The following is a 23741-nucleotide window of genomic DNA, read 5'->3' on the forward strand; positions in this document are numbered from 1 at the left end:
TTCCCTGCTGTAACCAACCCCACCCCGGGAAACCCCCGGGAAACTCTTCCTGAGGGACCCCCCAGGGTTGCTGCCGTCATTATAAATACCTTCCAGGCAGCCCTTCCCAGGCCCCGAAGTGCCTGATGGCCGCTGGGCTGTTCAGAAGGTTCTAGTGAGTTTCTAGGCAAATGCAGAGTTGAGATCCTGCTCCCCTTCCTCCTCGGATGTGCTCTTGTGACTCAGTTTCCCCACCTGTAAAGGGGAAGGTGATAGTACCTGCCCCCTGGGGTAGTGGTAAGACGGGGGGGGGGGTCTCAGACCGGCCCCCCCAGACCAGCAGGATCTAAATCAGCGGGGAGCTTGCTGGAAAAGCGGATTCTCGAGCCTGCCCCCCCCCCCCCGCCCCCGCCAGGCCTGCTGAGTCCAAAGCTCCGGGAGTGGGCTGGGCACTCTGTGTGGACACGGCCTCCAGGGGTCCTGGCGCACGCGGGACGGTGATGTGAGGCGGCCGGTCGTGTCCCCGGCACACGCCGTGCGGGATTCCGATCGTTTGTGGTTAAACTTCATTCTTTTGCTGCGTTTTCATAGGGCGCCAGGACCAGGGCTGGGGTCCCGGGGTCCCGGGACCCCGGGGCAGCGAGATGACAGGGTCCACCCTGCACGCAGGCAAGAGGCAAGGCCAGGAGGGCACGCGGGGCCCGATGGCGTTTGGGACCCTGCTCCCCCCGCCCGCCAGCTGGGCGTCCTCGGGTGGGCGTCTCCCTGGGCTTCGGTCCCTCCTGTGTCACGCGGTTGTGGGGAGGTTGTGTGTGCCAAGCACTTCCCGGTGGCTCACCGTGAGTGCCCGGTGAAGCCGGTGGCCCTCGTCGCCACGGCAACTTACAAGGTCGTTGCGCACCTCGAGGTGCTGTGGTTTTCACACGCACGCGAGAGCCTCTGTGGACTATCTTTCAGGACTGGAGGGAGAGCACCGCCCAGGAGCCCCTCCTTACCCCCATCTTTCCGGTGTGCCCTCCCCTGTCACTTGGTGAGCCCGCACCGTGTCCCAGGCACCGGGACCCAGCAGGGAGCACACGGCCTGATCTCTGCCCCTGTGGGGCTTGTCATCTAGAGGGGGCACAGATGACCAGGGAAATGACAACAGAAGTAGGGCCCCGGGCATCACTATGACGGAGGGAGGCTCGGGGGACTGAGCGCATCCAGCAGGGCCCCGTCTCGCTATCTGGAGGCCCCTCCTCGGTGGCATGGCTCCTTCCAGGCACCCCCCCCCCCCCCGCCGCCCCTTGTCTCGATGGGACCTCAGCAACCTTCTGCACAGAGCCAGGACTGAGAAGTCTCCGCGGAGCCTGTTCCCATTAGGGACCGTGGGAACCAAGCCTGGGCCGGGAGGGTGGCTCTGTCCCAAACGCCTGCTGGGACCCCAGAGCGGTCACAGTGGGTCCCCAAGGGAGTTGTGGCTGCTGGACCCTCGGGGACCTGTTCACAGCAAACTTCCTTGTAAACGTAGGGAATCCTCCAGAAAAACAAACAAAAGCCTCCTGAACAGAATTCTCAGCACACGGGCCAAAGGTGGTTCTGCTGTAAAGTGAAGTGACTTGGGTTTTAGTGGTGGGTTTTTTTCTTGTTTGTTTTTTTCTAAAAAAGGATTTCCTGAAAGTTTTGAAAGAGGTGTCTGTAGAACCGGGACATCGTAAGAGGACAGGCATCTTCGGTCTCGACACACGTGTCCGTGAGGGATAGCGGAGGAAAGGAAAGGTTATCAGGAAGAGCTTTTCACGTTAGAACTGGGCTTTGCCCGAATATTCGTGGAAAGCAGCTGGACATCTGCATGAATATCCGTTCAGGAGTTTTTCCTAGACCGGGACCATTTTGAAAAGGCAGGTTTCACAAGGAGAGATTGGGAAATGCACCAACAATGACAGATAATGTTCTTGGTCACTTGTTGTCAACAGACACGACCCGTGTGTATCTGTGGCATCTGTGTGGACGGACCTGCATCCAAAGGTGGACAGTCCGTGTAGCAGCTTTTGTGGGCTGGGCACTGTCCTCCCGGGGCCCGTCTGGCACGCTCTTCAGGCCACACGGGTTCTAAAGTTTCTAGTAGACGCAGTAAAAAGGAACAGGAGGAGATACTTAGGATATGTGGGATTTAAGCTGGGATGTCAAAATATTAGCGTGTATAATAGGAAGTTACGAAAGAATATGCATTCTCTTCCTCAAATAAGACCTTGGGGTCCACTGCGTATTGCACACATAGAGCACCCCCCCCAGTTCAGGCGAGCCACAAGTGCTCCGTGGCCACCGTGACTGGCGGCTGCCATATTGGGCACCCCAGCTCTGGATTCTCAAGGGTTGGGCGTCTGAAAATCTCTCCGTGCGCGCAGAAGCTGAGCCGGAACCATGAAGCTGTTGCTTCCAGATGGGATGAGCTCTGCCCTCTCCCCCACGCCAGTTTGGGCCAAGGCCGGGAGCCGGGCTCCCTCTGCTCGCAAACCGGTGGGTTTTCCCCTCCCACCTTCTAAGGTCTATACACACATTGGCACACCTGATTCCCCCAAGAGCCTCATGATGGGGGGAGCCCCAGGAATCCTCACTTTATCAGTAAAGAAAGGGAGGCACAGAGAGGTTAAGTGATTTGTGCGAGGTGAGCCGGAACCACGACTCGAACCCAGGCCGCCTCCCCCAGCGCCCACGCTCTTTACCAGTACGCGTGACGCCCCACTGTAGACAGGAGGGGCCGGGTGAGCCTTTAGTGCCTGGGTACGCTTGCTTGTAACTTTAAAAGTATTTATTAGAAAAGAAGTACGTACTTATTTAAATAAGAAGTCTAGGGAGTAGAAAATAAGGGTTCCCTACAGGTGCCCAACGGTTAACCTCCGTGAATTGCCCCTTCATAGCCTTTCAGGGCATCCTGCCCCTCCCCTCGCCTCCCCCCCATACAGACAACGCACATGAAAATCAAAATGAAGCTCGTATTACACCGAAATATTTTTTTTTTTTTTAAATTTTTTTTTTCAACGTTTATTCATTTTTGGGACAGAGAGAGAGATGGAGCATGAACGGGCGAGGGGCAGAGAGAGAGGGAGACACAGAATCGGAAACAGGCTCCAGGCTCTGAGCCATCAGCCCAGAGCCTGACGCGGGGCTCGAACTCGCGGACCGCGAGATCGTGACCTGGCTGAAGTCGGACGCTTAACCGACTGCGCCACCCAGGCGCCCCTACACCGAAATATTTTTACATTTCACGGAAGACGGTTCCCCGGAGTCGATGCTTTCGTGCGGCTAACGCGTTCATCACCGTGCGCGTACCCGCCAGGTGCCAGGCACGCCGTCCCTCCCCTGATGGGAGAACGGGGTTTAAACTCAGGAGGAAGGACAGTATTTGCAGCTCGGGGCCCCCGAGCTCCTGCTGGGTGCGCGCCCCGACCCGGCGCTTGCCCTGGACAGACTCACATCCTCTGCCCAACGTCCCCAAGGAAAGGGCGCGTTCACACACCCTGTGCGGAAAGCAGTCTCAGCAAAGTGCATCAGCCAAGGTCCTGCAGATGAGATCTGCACTCTGACTCTTGAAATCTCCTGAGAGATCAGTGAACAGGTGAGACTCTGGGAGAATAGGCTTCACCTCCTTGAAACAAACAAAATACGCACACGTATACACACGCGTGCATTTATACATATTAGTACGTGTGTGTGCACACACACACAGGAATGATATTTCTTAATAATAAAAAAGAAATCGCACGCTTAAAAGCCGGAAGGACAGTCAGGAGTTCCTTTCCCGCAGTCCTTGTGACGCTGGGTCCCGTGAGTCCGCGGGTCTCTCCGGGGACAGGCCGCCCCGAATCCCCTGCTGTGCCGTCATGCAGTCTGTGTGCGTGACCAAGCGGCCATCGGTTCCTCCCGGAGTGGCCTTCACCGGCGGCTCCAGGATGCAGCCCTGTGTTCGCGGCTGCTCGTGGGGCTGCAGCCTCCCCTCCCGAGGGGCTCCCCGCACCCCAGCCCCCCACCGCGACCTGGGGTGGGCCAGTGTCACCCTCAGAGAAAGCAGGGCCACAGCCTGATGGCTTAGGATGACGGTTAGGAGAGGGTCCCGGGGTCTCCACCCTCTTGGGTCCCCATCCTGGTGGCACCTGAAACAGGTGTCTAATTGGGGACAAATCGCGTCATCTCGCCGAGCCTGGGTTCGCTTTCCGTAAGTGGCGAGAACCTTGGAGATCTCGTGGGGTGGCTGCAGGGGCCACAGGCGCTAAGATTGCGTAAGGACCGCGGTGGCATTGTCGGGTCGTCCAGCTGGGCAGGGCCGCGGGCTCACGCGGAGGGGGGGGGGGGGTCGGGGTGAGTGGCCACTGGAAGGCTGCAGACCGCTAACTGGGGCTCAGTTGTGACCCCCTGAGGCCGCAGACCCTGGACGCTTCCCAGGGCGCCCTGGTCACGGCTCCGCCAACAGCTGAGGCTCTTGGAGCGCTGAGTCAGCCCGAGGGGCTCCCGAGGCTTCTCCCGCCATTTCTGGTTCTCCCCAGCTCTGCAAGGGCCTTGCGTGTTGGCTTTCTCTTCCTTCCTTCCTGTTCTTCTTTTCAAAATAAAATTAGGCCTCCGGAAACAATCTCCATTTCAAAATGGTTTTAAGAAATCAATGTTACGAGGGCGCCTGTGTGGCTCAGTCACTTTAGCCTCCGACTCTTGGCTGCCGCTCAGGTCGTGATCTCGCGGTCCGTGGGTTCAAGGCCCGCGGCGGGCTCTGCGCTGACAGCTCAGGGTCTGCTTGGGACTCTCTCTCTCCTTCTCTCTCTGCCCCTCCCCTGCTTGCACATGCTTGCACTCTCAAAGAGATAAGCATTAGAAAAAAAAATGTTCTAACGAATCTTAAGAAATTAAAATCCTAAAATCATTTGCTCAAAGTGTCTTAAAGTTAAGACATTACCTCCGGAAATCCCAGTCCCAGAAACAACCACTGTGAACATTCTGGTGTGTTTCCTTCCAGATTTTTTTCTGTTCACAAGCACCTTATTTTTTTTTTGTTTTTGTTTTTACCTAGAAGGGATCAGACCCCCTGTATTGTCAGGCTAATGGTTTTTTCCGGCGAGCCACAGCTGGCGAAGGTGCTTCCAAGCCACGTCCGATGTGGCCACGCTGTCATCCACGTGATGGCTATGCACTGTCCCCCTGTGTGGACAGACCACCGCTTCTAACCCAGCCGACGGACGTCCGGCCTGCTTCCTGTGCTCTCTGCTGTGATAAACAACAGAGCAGAGAACATCTTTGCACAAGCCCGTGTGCTTTCCCGACAGTTTCGTAAGGCAACTTCCCTTCAGTGGGCTGGTCACAGCAGCACATCAGCCCCTGGTGACATGGGCCCCCAGTGGCCTCCAGGGCGGCCGGGACGAGCCCCCCTCCCCTTACCTCGCAGGGTCACAGCTGATGCAACCCCCGCCTGTCCGTCCACCCTCTTGACGCCTTGTTCCTCCTCGTTACCCATCACGCGCTGGCTTCTCCGTTCCGGGGACGCCCTGAGACTAGGGCTGTCGCACCCATTCTCACCCGACCCCGGACCCCCGGCTGCCGTGTTTTCCCGTTCGTGTGTGTGGCGGGGGCGGGGGGGTCTCCTTGTCGCTCAGCCCAACGCACTGATGCCGCCTCCCTGACCAGGGCTTCTCCACCCCTGCGTCTACAGCTGCTGCCTCCCCACGCTGCTCTGTCCCATGTCCCTGCGTCCCTCACCCCTGCCCTCCTCTGATCCCGTATCCCCGGGTGGTTTTCCCCAAGGACCCGTCGCTCTCTGGGATTATCTCTTAGCCCACGTAGCCGTTTAGCCCCTACCACCAGCCTAGGCTCCGTGAAAGCGAGAACCCCACCCGCCCCGTTAACCCCGTGTCCCCAGCACGCGGCCCGTGCCTGGCACGCAGTAGGTGTTCAGCTTCACACTGGCCGGATGAACAAATTCAGAAATGGGTTCACAACCCGTTGAGGGATTCCTAAAACCCCTTTTCTGAACATCGCCCGGAGTTGCTGTGCGACGGGCGCTCCCTTCTGTGTCTGGGCGTCCCAGGTAGTCCAGAGAGGATCGAGGGCGAGGTGTAGAGCCGGAGGGCGGGCGGGCTCGTTTACGGTCCATCAGTCACACCCATGCTTCAGACCCGCACAGCCGCCCACAGGCCGGCAGGGCTGGAGCTCAGTAAGCGTTTGGGGCGCGAACAGATGGGGAGCCACCCAGAGGCTTTTTCGAGGAGCCCAAACCTGGAGGGACTCTTGGCCTGAGACAGCGGCCGAGCCCCACGCTTGTGGTGCCGACACCCTGGGCGACGGCCGCGTGCTGGTCTGATGTGTTAAACACACGTCCCGTTCGGCGGGCCTGCCCTCGCCCCCGACGTGGGCGGGCTGCTCGATGGGGATGCTCGGTGGGGGTCGGCAAGTCACGCGGGCACCTTGGGTGCTTGGCCGGATGACCTCCTGAAGGGCCCCCCGTCCCTGGTCGTTTGGGGCCCTGTGACGTGGAGAACCCCCTGCCCCTTTTGCAAAATGTACAGTAGTAAGTCAGAGACACGAGCCCTGGTATTTTCCCCCGCGTGGCTTGCCCGCCGTGAGGAATGGCCGAGAGCCTTGCGGCCCTGGGTGGTTCTTCCAGACTGTTCATCTGGGCAGAGGATCTGGGGAAGTCTCGCAGCCCAGAGGCCTGAGGAGGGCCCTGGAACCTGAGCTTTCCAGAAACCAGCAGGGCAGCCGGGGTAACCGCGGCCCCGGCACGGCCACTGTCCCCCTCCGCGGTCGGGGGGAGCTGCTGGCACGGAGGCCGGCGGCCCCCCTTCTGCTCCGTCTGGACCGCCTGGCTTTTCCTCGCAGCCCCATCTCGCCAAGTGCTCCCATCGGATGCCCGTTCCAGAAGTTCAGCCCCGGGGTAGCCAAGAGCACGAAGCTGCCATGAGGCGAGGGGAAAACAGGCAGGAATTCCGAGCGGCCTGCTTCCCGAGGACCGCCGCCCTGGCCGAGAAGTCTGAGAGCGCAGGGGCCCTTCGGTCCCGCAGTTTCCAACCCGGGCCCCTCTCGGCGGGAGGGGAGACCCCCCTCCCCCCACAGGAAGTCACGGCGACGTCACGGCCGGGCTGTTACTCCTCTGCTCAGACTCATTCACGGGGACGAGCAAAATGCAAACGAAAGCTCCGTTTGGACGCCCCTCCCTACTTGTGAATGGCCCAGAACCAGAAGCCGGATCCCCCGCGCTGCTGGCCAGCTGGTGGGCTGAACGGGCCGCCGGGCGTGTTGTCGATGGGACTGGCCGGTCGCTGGAACCTTCCGTCGGGCAAGCCGCCCGGCTTGCACAAGCACGTGTCCTGCGATCCAGCCGTTCTACTCCTCGGGGCTGGTCCACGGGTGCCCTCAGGCCCGTGCAGAAAGTCCCGTGCCCCCCGTGGCACCGTTGACAGGAACGGAGTATTAGGGACCTGCTAAGTGTCCGTGAACAGGGACCCGGTCAGCTGCCGCTTCACTACAACCGCGTACTATGCAGCCGCCTACGAAGCCGTGAGACGGCAGGTGCTGGCGACACCGTGGGGACCCTGCCCGCCCCTCACGTGCGGCGGGGGCGGGGGGGGGGTCACATCCGGCGGTGCGGCTGCTTTGGGAAACCGTCTGGCGGCTATTTAAGAAAGAGCCGTCACGTAACGTGTGAGCCCGCAGGTGCGGCTCCTAGCCGTCTGTCCCCGAGAATCGGCCGACACGTGTCCTTACGGACACGTCATCGACAGACGTTCGCAGCAGCGTTCCGCCCTGGGAGCCCGAAGCGGACGGGGTGTAAATACCCCTCACCCGGGGGATGGGTGAAGAAAATGTGGGCCGTCCCCCGAGTGGCGCGTTACGCAGCCCTAACGAGGGATGAAGTAGGGACCAGGCCACCACGGGGGATGGGCCCCAGAGACACCAAGCTGCGCGAGACGAGCCAGCGGCACGAGGCCCGTCGTGTGTGATTCCGTTTACGCGAAGCGTCCGGGACGGGCCAGTCTATACGCACGGAGGTTGGCAGGGCCTGTGGGAGGGGAACTGATCCAAACTGGGCGCGGGTGGTGTTTTCTCGGGGGTGTTTGTGGAGGGGATTCCACAAGCCCGTAAAATCACTAACAATCACTGGGTTGGACACCGAAAAGGGGTCAGTTTGGTGGCTTTGTTACAATCAGCAGCGCTGTTTTGTTTTTGTTTCTGTTGAAAGCCTTCAGTTAGCTGCGGGATTTAACCCCTGCCTTGAGAGGGTGGCTGTTACCAGATGCGCGACCTGGGGCGGCTGCGTGACCTCGGGGGAGTCCTGCTTCTCTCTCGCTGCCTCAGCCTCCTCGCCTGCACGCCAGGGTCACTCGCGCAGCCCCCGGGGAAGAAGGCCAAAGGCGCGTACAGAGCATGCGGCCTCCGAGCCTAGCCCGTGTGCTGTTTCCGTCACGGCGGCTCAGGCGTCCTCGTCACGATGTGTCCTGCCGATCGGTCGGCCAGACGGCCACCGGTCGAGCCGGCGGGGGGCAGCCGATGCCAGGCAGCGGTCTCGGAGGGTGCGCTCGGTTCAGACAGGCTGGGGCCGGCGACTCCCGGAGTTCAAGGCGAATGAGTTAGCGGCCCTGCCTGACCTAGATTCCCCCCCCCACCCCCCCGGGCCGGCTTGCGGAAAGAGTGGAGCCTGCCAGCTGTTCCTGGCAGGGGCACGCCGTGTGTCCAGCAGTTGCGGGCAAGTGTCCCTGGGCCACGATGCTTCCACCCTGGGGCCAGGGGACACCCAGCTCCCCCTTCCCGGCTGCCTGAAAAACGCCCTCCAGACCTTGCGGTAATGTGGCCTCTGCCTTCTTTTTCAGCCTGAGGACCCCTCGCGACGGAAAGGCCTTCCGGATCTTTGCCGTCAGGCAGTGAATTCCCAGCGCCGGGAGAAGGGGGCGTCTTCGAGAGGGCTTCAGGGTTTTGCTTTTTAGTTTTATTTTGTCACTTGGGGGGGGGTGGGCTGGGGATGTAGAGAGGCGGGAAACTTCCTGTCGATGGCGTTCAGTGTCACACCCTTTGTGCCTTTGTCTGAAACCACACGGAGAAACCGCGCCCTTGGGGTCCCGGCCGGACGGCTGGTGACTGGCCCTGCTGAGGTCGGGGTCTCGGTCCGAGCGCCCCCTCTGCAGGGACAGTCGCCAAGGTGCTCCTTCCCGGTGCTCTTTGGTGGGGGGTGGGGGGGGTGGGGAAGGTTCCAGGCCTGCAGACGTGGCAGGACCCGGAGCTCACTCCGGGAGGCAGGCGGGGGCGGGAAGGGGCTTACAGAGCATCCAAAGGGTTTCAGGAAGGGAGTGGAAGGTGGTTATTTAAAAATTTTGAAAACACAGTCCGTCCCCACCAGTGGAGGAAAATGGGTTTAATGTTTGCTGGTCAGACAAATGGGCTGGAACGAGGGGCCGGGGACGTGAGGCCCAGGCTCGGCCCTGGTCCCCGTCCTCGCCGGCACCCTGCCTCGCACAGGCTGGTTCTGCGGACGGCAGGGCTGGCTTCTTTAGGGTTCCGCAGTAACCCCAGAGATTTGTCTCGTCTTCGTCCTTCCCTGTGTCCGCGTGGCCCGTCTGTTTGCTGCCGTGACCTTTGGTCTCCTTGAAGACAAATGAACCAGGATCCTTTCTTTGCCCCCTCCCCCCCCCCCCCCCCGTGGCCCTCGCCCCAGCCCAGACTGGTTTATGCACGATGTTTCCCACCGGGGCTTTGCTTTGCGAGCGGTTCTGTCGGCAGCCCCACTTTTTAATTTTTTTTTTTTTTTTTAAACAAAACTCTTAGCGCCCGTCGGTTCCACTGTTTCGTTGCTGCCTTGAAAAAGTGGCAGTCAGATGTGCAGAGTCCCCATCCATGGGATGACCCAGTTTTTAGCAGCGGGAGGAATGGATTCCTCAGTACATTCCTCGCCGAGGTTAGCAGCTCTGGGAAGGGGGGGGCCGTGTGTGGTTATGAAACCGTCCTGCGGCATAACAGCAAAAGAAGTAACACTCTAGAAGGATTTCTCTTCCTGTTTTTGTGGAACGGCTCTTGCCAGACGTTCCTCCGGCTCTGAGGAGCGTGGGGCTCTCTGGTTTCCACTTTACAAAAGTCCTTCACAAGCCCAGACCAAAAACCCACAGGGCAAGAAAACACCCTTTGGTAAATAGCGTTGCTCCGCCGAAGGTGACACTCTCCCCGCCTCCCCCAGGCCGGCCGGCCGGCAGGTCACCTCTGGGAACACCGGTTTCAAATCCGATCTCACCTGGCCGTCAAAATATTTGAAAGGCCAAGGGACCGGCAGACGGGTTTTTTGTCGTGTTTCGTTTTGTCGGGGTTGTTTTAAAGCAAAGCTGGGATGGTCTGGACAAGGAAGCCTCCCCCGGGGAAGGAAGTTCCAGGCTGCTGAGTGCATCCCGACTAAATTCACAGACTGGAGGTGAATGGCTTCCCTCCGGCCGGAGGGAGTTGGTGAGAGCCGTGAAACTCTTCGCGCGCTGAGCTGAAACTAGCCGCTTCCCCGCTCTGTGCCCTGTGGGCTTCTAGTAATCGTAGGTTTTGACGTCTCCACCCCGAATGTCAGAGCAGAAGAATTTGGTCAGCCTGTCAGTGACGGGTCTCGTTACAGCCCAAGATCTGGGTACTTGGAAATTTCTGGATTCTAAGGGTTGTGCTGCTGGACTTCCGCTTCATCAGACTCTGCTCTGTGACCGGCCTTTGGCGGCTGTGGCTTTGCTGGGGCTCCGGGCTTGTTAGAAGTCGAGGCGGCCCGCGGGTGTCCCGGGGGGGCTGGCCGTGAAGGCGTCCCACCCAAGGGAGACTCTGAAACTTCCGGAGCGAGTCCAGCCCATCATCTGGGGGCTCGTTTGGGTTCCCGAATGTCTCATGAACCGGCCCGTCTAACAGGATAGACAGATCCCCCCTCTCCCCCCCCCCCACCGCCCCGAACCAGAACTCGTCCCTCCCGTGCTCACAAACGTTTTGAAACTGGAACCATTTTCCTTCCGAAGATGGAAACAGGCCTACGAAGGCAAGGCCCCTGTAGTCAGAGACCATCTCTCATTTCGCGTGTTAGCAGGACCCGTTGCCCCCGTGGGCACTTGACCCACAAAAAGATGACGAATCAGGCCAGCGGTGTTTCAGGGTCTGACCCTGCCCCCCAAATGAAAAGGTTCTCGTTTCCTTCAGATTTTTGCCCCCCACCGTGTTCTGATTTTTTTTTATATTGTCTGTAGGCTCACTCAGCCCGCAGCTTACATGTGTGCTTTTTTCTATGAAAAATGATGTATTTTACTACTTCCTGTGTACAAAAAGTTTATTGTAAATTGTGTGTGTGTGTGCTTTGCACGAACGGGGACCACGTTGCCTTTGTTTTGTTGTTTCAATAAACCCGGTTTGATTTCTAACGTGTCTCTGTGACGTGTCTCTCGTCGGGCACATCCGAACAGTCTGTGAAATAAAACGTTGGAAACCACCTCGGAGGCGCCTCGCGACTGTGTTTACACCACGCGTGTGACACACGGGCGCGGGGGTGCCAGTCCCTGCGGTATTTTCTGGAGCCTCGGGGAGACCCCCACCTGACGAGCGGCAAGAGGGGTGTGCCTTAAAGGGTGCAGACCGGGCATGGGTTGGGGGAGGGGGGCTGCCAAAATGCAGCTTCTGGCCCAGCGGGTCTGGGCGGGGGCCCGGGCGCCTGCACGTTTCACGAGCTCCCGGTGACGCACACCCTGCTCGCCCCCGGAGCATATGCTGTGTGTCAGCCGTTCGTCCGCTCGGGCGGCCCCCACCAAGCACCACGGACCCGGGGGCTCAGACGACAGAGATTTATTTTCTCCCAGTTCTGGAGGCTGCACGTTCACGGTCAAGGCGTCCGCAGGGCTGGGAAGCCGGCCACCTTCCCCCGTTTCTTGTCTCTGTGCGTGCATCCCTCGTGCTGCTGCTTGCTTGCTTTCCTTTAAAAAAAATTTTTTTTTAATGTTTATTTATTTTTGAGACAGAGAGAGACAGAGCATGAACGGGGGAGGGGCAGAGAGAGAGGGAGACACAGAATCGGAAGCAGGCTCCAGGCTCCGAGCCGTCAGCACAGAGCCCGACGCGGGGCTCGAACTCACGGACCGCGAGATCGTGACCTGAGCCGAAGCCAGAGGCTCGACGACGGGGCCACCGAGGTGCCCCTGGCGCTTCTTCCTAGAGGGACACCAGTCCTATCGGACGAGAGCCCTACCCTTATGATCCCATTTAACCTGAACTAATGAACTCCTTAGAGGTCCCGTCTCCGAGTACAGTCACTTTGGGAGTCAGGGCTTCAACATATGGACTTGGGGAGCGAGGGGGGACACCAGCCCCTTTCGGTGAGATCGCAGCCGTGTGTCCCCGCGCATCCCAATACGCGGCAGTCGCGGGAGGCTTTCGGGGGCTTGGCTGGTCTTTTCGTCCATTGTCCGCGCTTCTGCCTCTGTGTGCTCAGTCACCTCTGTTTATGTTCTTTTCATTGGGGGTGGGATAGCTTTCCTCCGTAATGAGTATATTTAGGCTGTTAAAATGTCGACGTGATTAAAAATATTACACGGGCGCTTGTGCGACTGGAGCGCCCAACTCACGGAGACTGGACAGCGACCGGTGTTGGGCGAACGCTGGTTTCTGACGAGTGCAAGGTCAAGTCCATAGAAGTGCCCTGATGGCGGTTCTCACAGGCCACCGGGAAGCTTCCTCCCCCCGCACCCCCGCCCTGGATCTGCAGCCCCTTCCTCCTGCACCCAGAAGTCCTGATGTCCTGAGACACCTCAGTCCTGTGCTGTCCCCAAAACTCCGCATGTCAAAGCTGCGGCATCGGCTGGGGGAGGCGGCGGCCGCGAGGAGGTGGCCGGCTTCCTCCCTCGTAGAAGTGACCGGAGACGGGGCAGAGTAGTGTGAGTCCGTGCTGAGTGTCGTGGGGGCTCAGCACCAGGTGACACGGCGGCAGAGAGCACGCACCGGGGAGTCCCTGGGCTGTCCCCACCTCTTACAGGCACTGGGACCTCAGACAAGCCGCTCTGCTTCCTCGGGCCTCACGGCGATCACCGGTGCCCAGGGGGGACATCAGATGATTCCTGGGGGCTCCTGGCGGACATCTCTACAAATCCTCACCCCTCCTCGGTGCCCAGGACGCCCCCCCCCTCCCCCCCCCCACGCCGTCCCCATGCTCAGGGCTTGAGACAGGTCGCTGGGCGGGACTGGAAGGGCCTTCTTCCCACGATGTTCGTCTCATCAGGGAAGAAATCGTTCCCGGTGTCACTCACTGGGGCTGTTCTAAGTCCCCTTCCCCATAAACAGGCCACATGCCCACTCCTAGGCTTGTCCCAAGGGAGAACGGGAAGGCTCCCTAAGAGCAGAGAGAGGGCCCAGGGGGCCTCGGAGGCTGTTTTGAACGCGTGCAGACTTGCTTCCGTAGCGGGGGCACAAAGAGTTACGGGTCAGGACCCAGATGTGCCTGAGTTCGAATCCCAGCTCCACTCGGCCGGCTGTGGGAGGCTGGGCAAGTTCCTGAAGCTCTCTGAGCATCACGGCCTCCTGCGTAAAAGGGCGATGGTCACGGTGTCTGTTCCACTGGGTGGTTATGTGGGCTAGGCGGGGCCACACTTGAGATGTGCTCACACCTGGCGTGCACGCACAGTCACTCTGTTGCACCACAGGTAGAGCTAACGCCCACGGGTGCGGGCCCCAGGGAGACAGATCTCTACCTAATTGGCAGACCTGCCCGAAGATGAAAGGGCTCCCGTGGAGAGGGAGTGAGCTCCCTGTCCCTAGAAGAATGCAAGCAGAAGCTGGAAGAATCTCGGACCGGAATGACTTTAAGGCCCCTTCCCTGATTCTGGCTTCTGGCAGAGCCCTGCCCTTCCCGACGCTGCCCTGCCCGGAGCGCCCTGAGGACCCGGGGACGGTGACGTGGGGCCACGAAATCCTGAGACCGTGACAGCTTCGTTCTAAAAGAAGGAAAGAACAATGGCCTCGTGGCTCTGTAGGGGGTCCTAGAGCCATCATGTCGCGTGGGGTCCCTTCCGTCGGTCACCTATCCACTTTCCAGTGTTTCACACCAAACCGAAACCTGTCCTGAACCGCCAATGGGGCTTAAAAACTCGTCCGGATCCTTAAGGGGCACCCGGGTGGCTCGGTCGGTTAAGCGTCCCATTCTTGGTCTCATCTCAGGTCACGGTCCCGCGGTTCATGGGTTCGAGCCCCCGTGCTGAGCGCGCGAGTCTGCTTGGGATTCGCTCTCTCCCTCTCTCTCTGCCCCTCCCCAGCTCGTGCGCGCTCTCTCTCAAAATAAATAGATAAGCTCAACAAAAAGTTTAAGTTTATCGTGCTGCTCCCTCCGTCGGCACCTGGCCTGGCTCTGAGGTCGGGGGAGAGATGTCTCCGTGTGCCCCGTGGCTGTCACCACGAGGGACGGGGATGGGCCGGCCCGGCAGCAAGCAGCCTGTTTTCACCTCCTTACGCCATGGTGACTGCGGTCTCCAGTGGGTTTCCTCCCCGTCCCACCGCCCCCAACACCCCCCTGACACGGGAAGGCGGCAAAGGAATTCACCTACGCAGGTGCCCCTATGTGCCAGGTCCGGGCTGGGCTCCAAATAGATGCTGCCGTTTAACAAGGTCATCCTGAAATCATTGTCGCGCTATATGCTGACTCATCTGGACGTACATGTTAAAAAATAAAAAATAAAATAAAATAAAAAAAAAGTAGACGGTCAGTCTGCGAGCCATAGTTCACTGGCCCCTTCTCTCGAGTGTGGACATTGCAAACCGGTTTCTTTGCGCGTCTGGTAATTTTAGGTTGTATCTCGGCATTGTGTTAACGCACCCGGGAGACTAGACTGTTCCGCTTTGAGCGGGAAATTCACTTGGCCTGGACTCAAATTCTGACACTGAACGGCCTGCGGCCGAAATCGTTTTCGATTTTGCCGGCCTTCGCTGCTCTGAACTTTTGCGCAGTTCAAGGGTCAGCGGAGACTCGGACACGCCCCCGCTGCAGCGCTCTCCTTTCTGGGGGTCCCCCCCCCCCACTTTCTGGGTCCTCTGGTCCTAAGACCTCAGGTTCTTAGCAGTTGATGATATAGTGGCAGCACCCGCCCTCCCGGCTTCGGCCTCGGGGAAGGGAGGCCCCGGAGGGACAGCCCAAGAACAAGAGGGTGAATGTTGGCTTTTAAGTTTCCAGCCAGGCTTGGCGTCTGTTTTCTCAGCTCTTTATTTCGACATCGTTTCGGCCGTGCAGAGCGGTTGCGAGAACGGCACCAGAATTCCCATACACCCTCCGCCCGCACCCTCCAGTTCATTAACCTGGGGAGACGTGTGTTGAGACCGTGTAGACGCCCCATTCCCCCTGAAACCCTCGGTGGCTGGTTTTAGCCCTCGGAGATCATTCTGGCCCGAAACGAGTATCCCAGGGCAGTTGTCAGATGGTAACTTGCCCGATGGAAACTTCTGCGATCACACTGTGCCGTCCACCTTTATTGGTTGGCAAGATGCTGGCCCATCCCCTTCCTCGTTTCTTCCCACGCACACACTTGTTGGGTTTTGTGTCTTATAAGTACTTTCTACGTGATATGCATACCTTACACGCACGCACACACACCCCGGGACGGCTCGCCGAGTCCTCTTTTGTGCCTACACAACGCCCTCCTATCATTTCCTCCTTCGCTGTTCGCTCACCCGGGGGGGGGGGCGGGGGGGTGCGCCTTCCAGCTGGCTTCTCCGTGATCCTGACATGGTCCTATCCGTTTTGGCACAACTTTCTGGCACGACAAGATGTTCCCGGCTCGTCTTGTACTCTCCTCGCCCCGGCCCGGCCCTGGATCAGCCGTTTTCTCCAAGGAGCCCTAGTTCCTTTCAGCGGGGATTGTATGTAAATAGACATGAGAGTCTCTGGCGGAGAAAACAGATGGAAGGACGCTCGCGCTGCAAAAGCCAAAACCTCACGGAACACACAGAGATGTGGGAGGATCTGGGCCGTGTCCCCGGGCTCTCCGGAGGAGAGGGGAGGAGAACCCTAAAGCCAGGTGCCGGCCATCGTCTGGGGGGCTCCCCAGCCCGTGAGGCGGAGCCCCCCCTCCCCTGGAGAGACTTCCAGCATCTGATGCTCGCTTCCCAGACTCCCTTGCAGCGAGGGTGCACCCAAGCGTCCTTTTCCCCTGGCCTTGAACTGGGAGCCCCTGATGCAAGGAAGCTGGTGTCCAGAGACCTCTCTCAGGGGAACGGTGGGGGCTTCTGGGGGTTCATTGTTCATCTGCAAGTCAAATTGAACTGGGTCTCCCGTGTCTTACGTGGCAGCCACGGGCCTGGGGCTGACAGGAGAGTCCAGGCCCCCGCCCGGGGCCACACACCCACACTCAGCCCCCCAGCAGGCGGGTGCCACCAGACCGGTTCTGTGCCGTGACCCTGGGCGTCGTTTCCCCGGCTGCAGAACCTTCCCGCCTGGTCCGCCCGCCCTCCCTGAGGCCCTGTGGGATCCTCAGTGTCCTTGTGACAAGTCCCTCTTCTGTTCACAGGAGCGCAGGGCACTGGGAAGGGCCAGCTGTGACCTCCTCTTGTGCCGGAGCCAGGTGGGGGAGGTGGGAGGAAGCTCCCAGATCAGCCTGGGAAACGGGAGCGTAGAAGGGACTCCTCCCCTACTTCCTTCCAGAACTTGCAGAATTCCCCAGCCTGTAGCCAGACCATCTATCCACCATGTTTCCTTCTTTCCTTCCTTCATCTATCCATCTTTCTTTCTTTCTTTCTTTCTTTCTTTCTTTCTTTCTTTCTTTCTTCTTTTTTCCTGTTTCTTTCCCTTCCTTCCTTCCTTTTGCTTTCTTTCTCTTTCTTTCTTTCTTTCTTTCTCTCTTTTTCTTTTTTTCTGTTTCTTTCCCTTCCTTCCTTCCTTTCTTTTTCTCTCTTTCTTTCTCTTTCTTTCTTTCTCTCTTTCTTTTCCTGTTTCTTTCCCTTCCTTCCTTCCTCTTTCTTTCTTTCTTTCTTTCTTTCTTTTTCTCTCTCTCTTTTTCTTTTTTCTGTTTCTTTTCCTTCCTTCCTTCCTTCCTTTCTTTTTCTCTCTTTCTCTTTCTTTCTTTCTTTCTTTCTCTCTTTCTTTCTTTTTCTGTTTCTTTCCCTTCCTTCCTTCCTTCCTTTCTCTTTCTTTCTTTCTTTCTTTCTTTCTTCTTTTTTCTGTTTCTTTCCCTTCCTTCCTTCCTTCCTTTTTCTTTCTTTCTTTCTTTCTTTCTTTCTTTCTTTCTTTCTCTTTCTTTCTTTCTTTCTCTTTCTTTCTTTCTTTCTTTCTTTCTTTCTTCTTTTTTCTGTTTCTTTCCCTTCCTTCCTTCCTTCCTTTCTTTTTCTTTCTTTCTCTTTCTTTCTTTCTTCTTTTTTTCTGTTTCTTTCCCTTACTTCCTTCCTCTTTCTTTCTTTCTTTCTTTCTCCCTTCCTTCCTTGCTTCCTTCCTTCCTTCCTCCCTCCCTTTCTTCCTCCTTCCCTTCCTTCCTTCCTCACGTTTCTTCCTCCTCACGAGCCCGCGAGGCAGGTGTGGACGCCACATTTCCAGACGAGGAAGCCAAGGCCCACTGAGGCCAGGCACCTCGCCAGCCGCGGCCGCGGGCCCACCCCAGGCCGCCGTCCCCGCAGAGACTTCCTGTCAAGCTTCCTTCCAGCCGGACTTGTGCTGGCTCGCCTGCACATGCTGTGGGACTTTGAAAATCAAGATGGAAATTACCAGGCCCTCCTATCTGCCTGCAGCCCTCCGCCCTCCCTGTCCGGCTTGGCCTGGAAACGGCCCGCTCTGGCCAAATGGGTCAGTGGAGACAGAAGCATTCGCTGATGGGTGTGGATGCTCGTGAACTTGGTCTTACCCCCAAACAAGCTGGTGCTGTTACGCAGGGGTCTGTGCGGGCCCAGGTGGGTAGGGACAACAGTCAGGACGCCGAGCGGCCCCGGGCCAGGGCCTGGGGGGACCGTCCCGCCCTGGCCGAGCCGGTGGCCCGGAGCAGGCCTGAGGGTCGAGAACCACCCACCGTCCACTCCCCGCGAGACGTCTGATCCCAAACGGAAAACTGAAACCACCGTCCTACGTCACTGCAGACATTTGTCGCCGGACAAGGACGCGCATAAACAGCTTAATTGGAACCATACCACTGCCCTCCTCCCTCGCTCCTTCCCCGGGGCCTCCCCGCTCGCCCGGGGACGGCGGCAAACAGGCCGCTAAGTCACGGCACAGGGCCCGCTTGCTTCTCTTCCCCGGGTCGAGCCTGCCGGGCCTCCACGGTCTTCACCACAGCCCCGCGTCGCGGGAGCGGTCGTGCCCACCTGCCCGGGAGGAAACCGAGGCGTGAGTTCCAACGTCCGGCCGAGGACGCGCAGACAAGAGGTGGAAGCCAGGTCCTGGCCGGGCGCCGCACAGACCCGGCCGCCCTCGGTGACCGAGGAGGGAGTGCTGCCTCGTGGGGTGTGCCCAGCCTCAGTGCCCCCCTCGGAGTGCCAGCGGGGCAGCCACCTGCCTCAGAGACTCGTCACACGGCCGGTAGGCGCCTGAGCGGGGCTTCACCCCCGCGTGGCGTGGCCGCGACTCGGTTTCCCCCGCTGTCTCAAATCTCGGGGCTTCCGCTTCCTGGGGATGCTCTCCCCACGCCCTCACGCCTGTGCCGTCAGCCCTCCTCCCCCCGGACTTTTTTCACCCCAGGACCATCGGATGGGGGTGGGGTAACCGAAGGGTCAGCAGCCCGTGGGTTAGAGCCCCGGCGTGGACCTTCTAGCTGTGTGACCTTGGGCCAGCTCCCTAACCTTAACCTCTCTGTGCCTCCGTTTCCTTATCGGCACCGGGGGGACAGTCACGGTACCTGTCTCCCGGGGGGGGGGGGTGACAGGGACTCCCTGAGACTGTGTGGAAGGTGCTCACGACAGCACGCGGCACTTGGCTGCTGCCCATGGGCTCCTTACGAATAGTGACGTCTCAGTCCTCGGAGCGATCCCACGGGGTGGGTGCCCGTGTCGCCCCCATTCCATGGAGGAGGACGCTGTGACACAGAGAGGGTGAGCGGCTCGCCCACGGTCGCCCAGCCTGGAAGGGACAGCCCTGGGATTTGAGCCTCAGCAGGCAGGTGGGGAAGCATGCCCCTCGCCGCTGGGCCGGGCCACCCTCACCCTCGCACGCGCCACAGCCACAGGCCGGAGCCACGTGGCAGGACACGAGTGCCGACCGGACGTGGGGGCATCCATTTCGTAACGCGCTTCATTCTCCAAACTTGGCTCAGAACGGCTGTCCCGGTTCCCAGCTCGCGGGTCCAAACGAGAAATACGCTCTTCAAAAACAACAAGTCAAGAGAGGCAACGGCTCCGGATGAGGAGGACGTGAGACCCGGCTTAGCCACAGCAAGTGAGTGGGCCCAGGTTCAGGGTCGGCCGTAGAGCGCTTGGGTGGGGGCAGCCGCGACACGGGCTGGGTGTCGGGCGACCGTAGTTTCACGGGGAACCAAAGGCGCCGTCCTGCCCTGGTGGTCGTGTGTCCCCGACGCGGGTCGTGCTGCGGTAGGTCAGAGTCCTGTTGGTAGGAAATCCACACAGAGGCGTTTCAGAACAGGAGGGACCCCTGTGTCGCTGTAATATCTCTCTCTCTCTCTCACACACACACACACACACACACACACACACACGTTTCTGCAGGTTTGCAATTACACCAAAATAAAAAGTTACAGAGTATAATGACTAGAAAACAAAACCCGGTGCCGTCACCAGTGCAGTCTGGACGTCTCGCTCAGGCACGGACGTCCCCAACACGGACACCTGTGCCTTCTCAGCCCGCCGAGTGGCCGCAGGACATCCTCACGCTCGGGTGGACAGCCCTGAGGTGCCACAGGTGCCCCGGACACCCTCCCCTCCCCACCCCACCCCCCCCCGCCAGCTCCAACGGGGACAAAAGCACCTGTGTGTGTCGGGCACTGGAGGTGACCCGTGGTCAAAGAGGCAGACTCACCCCTGCCCTCCGAGAACCCACAGACACAGGAGAAGGACGGGGAGACTGCAAAGCAGAGGTGCGGGTGCTGAGGGGCCCCCGGCCCCCGTCTGGGGCACGCTGGGAGCTGGGAAGGCTTCCAGGCGGGAACAGTTTGGGCAGGAGGAGAGGAAAAGCTAGGGGAGGCGGGGAGGGGGCCACGTGTTTCCCAGCAAGTCCGTGCGGTGGGTAGAGTTAGCCCTTTTTATAGGTGGAAAACCGGCTCTGAGTGTATAACTCGCTTGCCTGCGGCCTCGGGGCTGGGACGGCAGCCCTGGGGTTCACACCCAAACACCACCACCGCCACCCCGTAAGAAAGAGGGGTGACATCTACCGGGGGCTGGGACCCACTGGTGCCCACAGCGGGGGGAGAGGACCCAGGGCCCCCGCCCTTAACCTTAACCTGCCCCCTGGGCTCTAGTCCTCCCCGCCCCAGCCGCTCAGACCGCCCGGGAGGGGGCGCACGGTAGGTGCAGGCGAGCCGGTAGGGAATCGGGCCCACTCTGCCACCTACAAGCCCTGGGTCTGGAGTGTAAGCCTCCAGAGCTTTGTCTCCAGAACAGACACGAAGAGGGCCCGGAGCGTTGGCCCTGATCCTTCCGAGGCTCGAACGCTTCGTCGTTGTCCCCATTTGCAGCCCAGATGCTGTGGCATGAGGTCCCCATCTCCCTGCTTGGCCACCTGCTTTCCTTCCAGACTGTGCACGTTTCTCCTGTTGCTGGTAACAAACCCCACCACCTGCCCCTCGGTAAGAGGAGGATTGTTTTTCTAACCAAAAGGACACCGATCGCAGCAGGAAACCCTGAGGTGTCCGCAGCGATGGGTCCCGGCTCGGGATCGCCTCACGCTCTCCACGTGCCACCCACAGTGGCCTCTTCCTGCGTCATTTCTGCATCGGCCCCAAGGCCTCGGGACCTAACCCCAAAGTTCTAGCCAAGGAGAGGGGGGTTAGAGGCTGGCCACGGGAAGAGTCTGGCATTTTCTCTTCTGGGCTGGACCTGTGGCCTCGGGCTCCCCCGGCAGCTGTCCTTCAGCATGGCCCCAGGCAGAGTCAACTATGCACGCGTGTGTGCACGTGCACACACACACACACACACACACACATACACACACACACACTGGCCCCTGGTGGCTCACTCCTCGATAATGGCAGGCCGCGATCGGTGTCGTCATGGGACAGACCACGGCATCTCCAAACCACGAGCAAGGAGAAGGGACAGCAGGATGGGGTGCCTTTGGTACCTTCCCACGCCCAGGAGGCGGGGAGGTGCCCACAACCCCGCCGGGGTTCAGGGGCTCGCGGTCTCTAGTCTCCCCTCCTTGCCGAGCTCCAGAAATTCCCTAGACCAAGGAGCAGATCTGTCTCCCGGAGAGGAAGATCTGCACGACCACGCCGAACTCAGCCTGTGGGGCGGCAAACACCTAAATTCGGTGGGTGTCCTGAAGGCAGGGGTCCGGAAAACGGGCCTGCCCTGCCACGTGAATTATAACCCCGCCCTGATGCTGTGGTCACGCACGGCGCGGAGAGCGTTGGCATCCGTTCCACCCACGGTGCATTTTCAGAGCGCGTGCTCTCTGCCCCGACAGAGCGGTTCCCAGAGGCGCCGTGATTCGGGGAGGGCAGGTGACGGGTCCACAGACACCCGCGAGCACAGCGGTGAGCGGAAGGAAGGTGGTGCCCTGGCGGGGGCCTTTGTGTGTGTGTGTGCAGACGGGGGCTTCCTGGAGGAGGAATCTGGTCTTGATCCCAGAAGCAGTGGGCTACAGCCATTCAGGTTTTAACCTGGGGCGGGGGGGGGGGGGGTGGGGTGGGGGCAATGTGATCAGATTTGCATTTTGCAAGCACGTTCCAGCGATGGTGTGGAAGATGGGTTGTTGGGGTCCGGAGCAGAAGCCAGAAACCAGGTGGGAGGCCATCGCCCAGCCCTGGTCAGAGACCTCCAGCCAATTGTTACCTTTCTATTTAAAAAAAAAAAAAAAAAAATTTAGAGAGTGGAGAAGGGGTGGAGGGAGAGAATCGCTTTGGAGAAGGGGTGGAGAGAGAGAATCCCAAGCAAGGTCTATGCTTAGTGTCGAGCCCGACGCGGGGTTCCATCCCACGACCCTGGGATCATGACCTGAGCCCAAACCAAGAGTCTGATGTCATCCGGTGTCTCAGTCCAGGTAACTCTAGGCTGGGGAGGGAGAGAAAAAAATTCCTTTGTCACCGGAAGTTTGAAAAAGAAGCGTGATCTACAGTACATATTCTTGTACTTCACCATGCATGAAAAATAAAAAAAACACGGAAAGAAAATTCTCTAACGGTCAACAGAGGTCCTCTCCGAGCAGGCGGTTTTCCTCTCTCACTTTCTCCATTTCCCGAATAGTCACCGATGATCGTGCGCCTGATGCTGTGACGAGGGAAGAACCACGCGTGGAAACGCGCGTATATTTGATGAAATCTGTGCCGCCAACGGAGGTCCTGGCTTAGTTTTTTCCCCTGAGAGTTACTGGCTGGGCGGGGCAGGGAGAGGGGCTCCCGGCGCAGGGACGCGGTGGCTCTCGGTTAAGCCTCACCCCTGTCCGCCGGGGTGTGCCAGCCGGGCTCAGCCCTCCCCACCCGGAGCTTCCCCGGAGGAGCCGTCTGCTCCCGTGTTCGATCCGGCTCCGCGGACTGCCTTCTGAGCTCCCCAAGTTCATTGTTGAATTTAGCCTCCCTGTTACACTTTCTCCCTTTCTCTCAAAGACACCTGCAAAGCAAACCACGGCTTGAGGTGGGAGGCGTTTTCCTGCAGCCCCGGGGGCTTCTCAAAACATAAGAGGTGACCCTCCCCCAGCTCCCGAGGCCGGGAGACGAGCTCTGTTTCGTTTCCTTTCTGGCCCCGAGAAGACAGGATCCGGGTCGGGAAGAACCACTTTGCAGAAGCCCCCGGCACGGATGCCATCGGGTTGTTGGGGAAGGACGGAAGACGGCTGGGGTCCTTTGGAAGCGCGAGCCTGAGGGAAGGGGCACAGCACGGTGGCGCCCTGACGTTCGGGAACCATCTGGGGAAGAGAACCATCGGGGAGAGACGCCGCCCTGCTCCCGAAACGTGCGGGAAGGGCCGTGCCTCCCGGTAGTGAGAGCGGGTCGCCCTCTGCCTCTGAGCGGGCAAGACTCTGAGCCTTTGGGGTCTGGGTTCCGCGACGCATGGGACTTGGGGCTGAGCTCCCGCTCCGGGAGCCCAGAACTCCCGCGTGGGAGGCGACTGTCCTTCCTCAAAGAAACTTAGCGGACAGAGTTCTGCTTTGGCCAAAGAGCAACAGTAGTGGTCACTGGGGCTCAGGTCGCGCTCTCGAGGTCCGTGAGTTCGAGCCCCGCGTCGGGCTCTGGGCTGATGGCTCGGAGCCTGGAGCCTGGAGCCCGCTTCCGAGTCTGTGTCTCCCTCTCTCTCCGCCCCTCCCCCGCTCACGCTCTGTCTCTCTCGGTCTCTCAGAAAGCCGCCACGGCGATCCTAGTAACCGCGACAGTGGCGGTAAGGGCATGCCTCCGTTCACCCAGCATCGCTGGGCACCTACTATGCGCCAAGCCCTACACGGAGCACCGTGGGCGACGGGACAGAACCGACGCCCCGCCCGCATAGAGCTCCCATTGCCTCCTTCTGCGCTTCTGTCCTTGACAGCATGAGCGCCCTGGGGGGCGGGGAGGGAGTGTCGAGGGGCTGAGGAGTAAGGGAAGGTTCTTGTCGCCAGGCCCGGGCTCCAGGTGCCACCGCAGTGCCTCCTGGCCCAGAGTGTGGAGCACTGTTTGTCCTTGGCTCCGAGCTAAGCCGTCGTCCAAACTTCCCCGCTG

The 23741-nt window shown here is 59.6% G+C and overlaps 1 protein-coding gene and 1 long non-coding RNA gene across 3 annotated transcripts in view; one reads left to right on the forward strand and one right to left on the reverse strand.

Annotated features, from left to right (window-relative positions):
• CRISPLD2 (cysteine rich secretory protein LCCL domain containing 2) overlaps positions 1–23741 on the forward strand; it is a 124555-nt gene that overhangs the window by 50238 nt on the left and 50576 nt on the right. Inside the window, exon 15 of one of the 2 annotated variants that reach the window (XM_047078855.1) lies at positions 8808–11357. The exons of the other annotated variant lie outside the window; for it this stretch is intronic. Coding sequence (XP_046934811.1) covers positions 8808–8862 — 55 coding nt within the window. The 3' untranslated portion in view covers positions 8863–11357. Of the gene's footprint in view, positions 1–8807; positions 11358–23741 lie in introns of those variants that run through there. 2 annotated transcript variants of the gene reach the window in all.
• LOC124511549 (uncharacterized) lies at positions 11745–16726 on the reverse strand. The gene is made up of 3 exons (XR_006961927.1): positions 15637–16726; positions 14516–14619; positions 11745–11903 (listed from the first exon to the last, which is right to left on the reverse strand). It is a non-coding gene; the product is annotated as an uncharacterized LOC124511549 (long non-coding RNA).

The sequence above is a fragment of the Lynx rufus genome, unplaced genomic scaffold (assembly GCF_022079265.1).
Source record: "Lynx rufus isolate CCGP_SWC_20201006 ecotype Redwood Valley unplaced genomic scaffold, mLynRuf1.p SCAF_16, whole genome shotgun sequence".
NCBI lineage: Eukaryota > Metazoa > Chordata > Mammalia > Carnivora > Felidae > Lynx > Lynx rufus.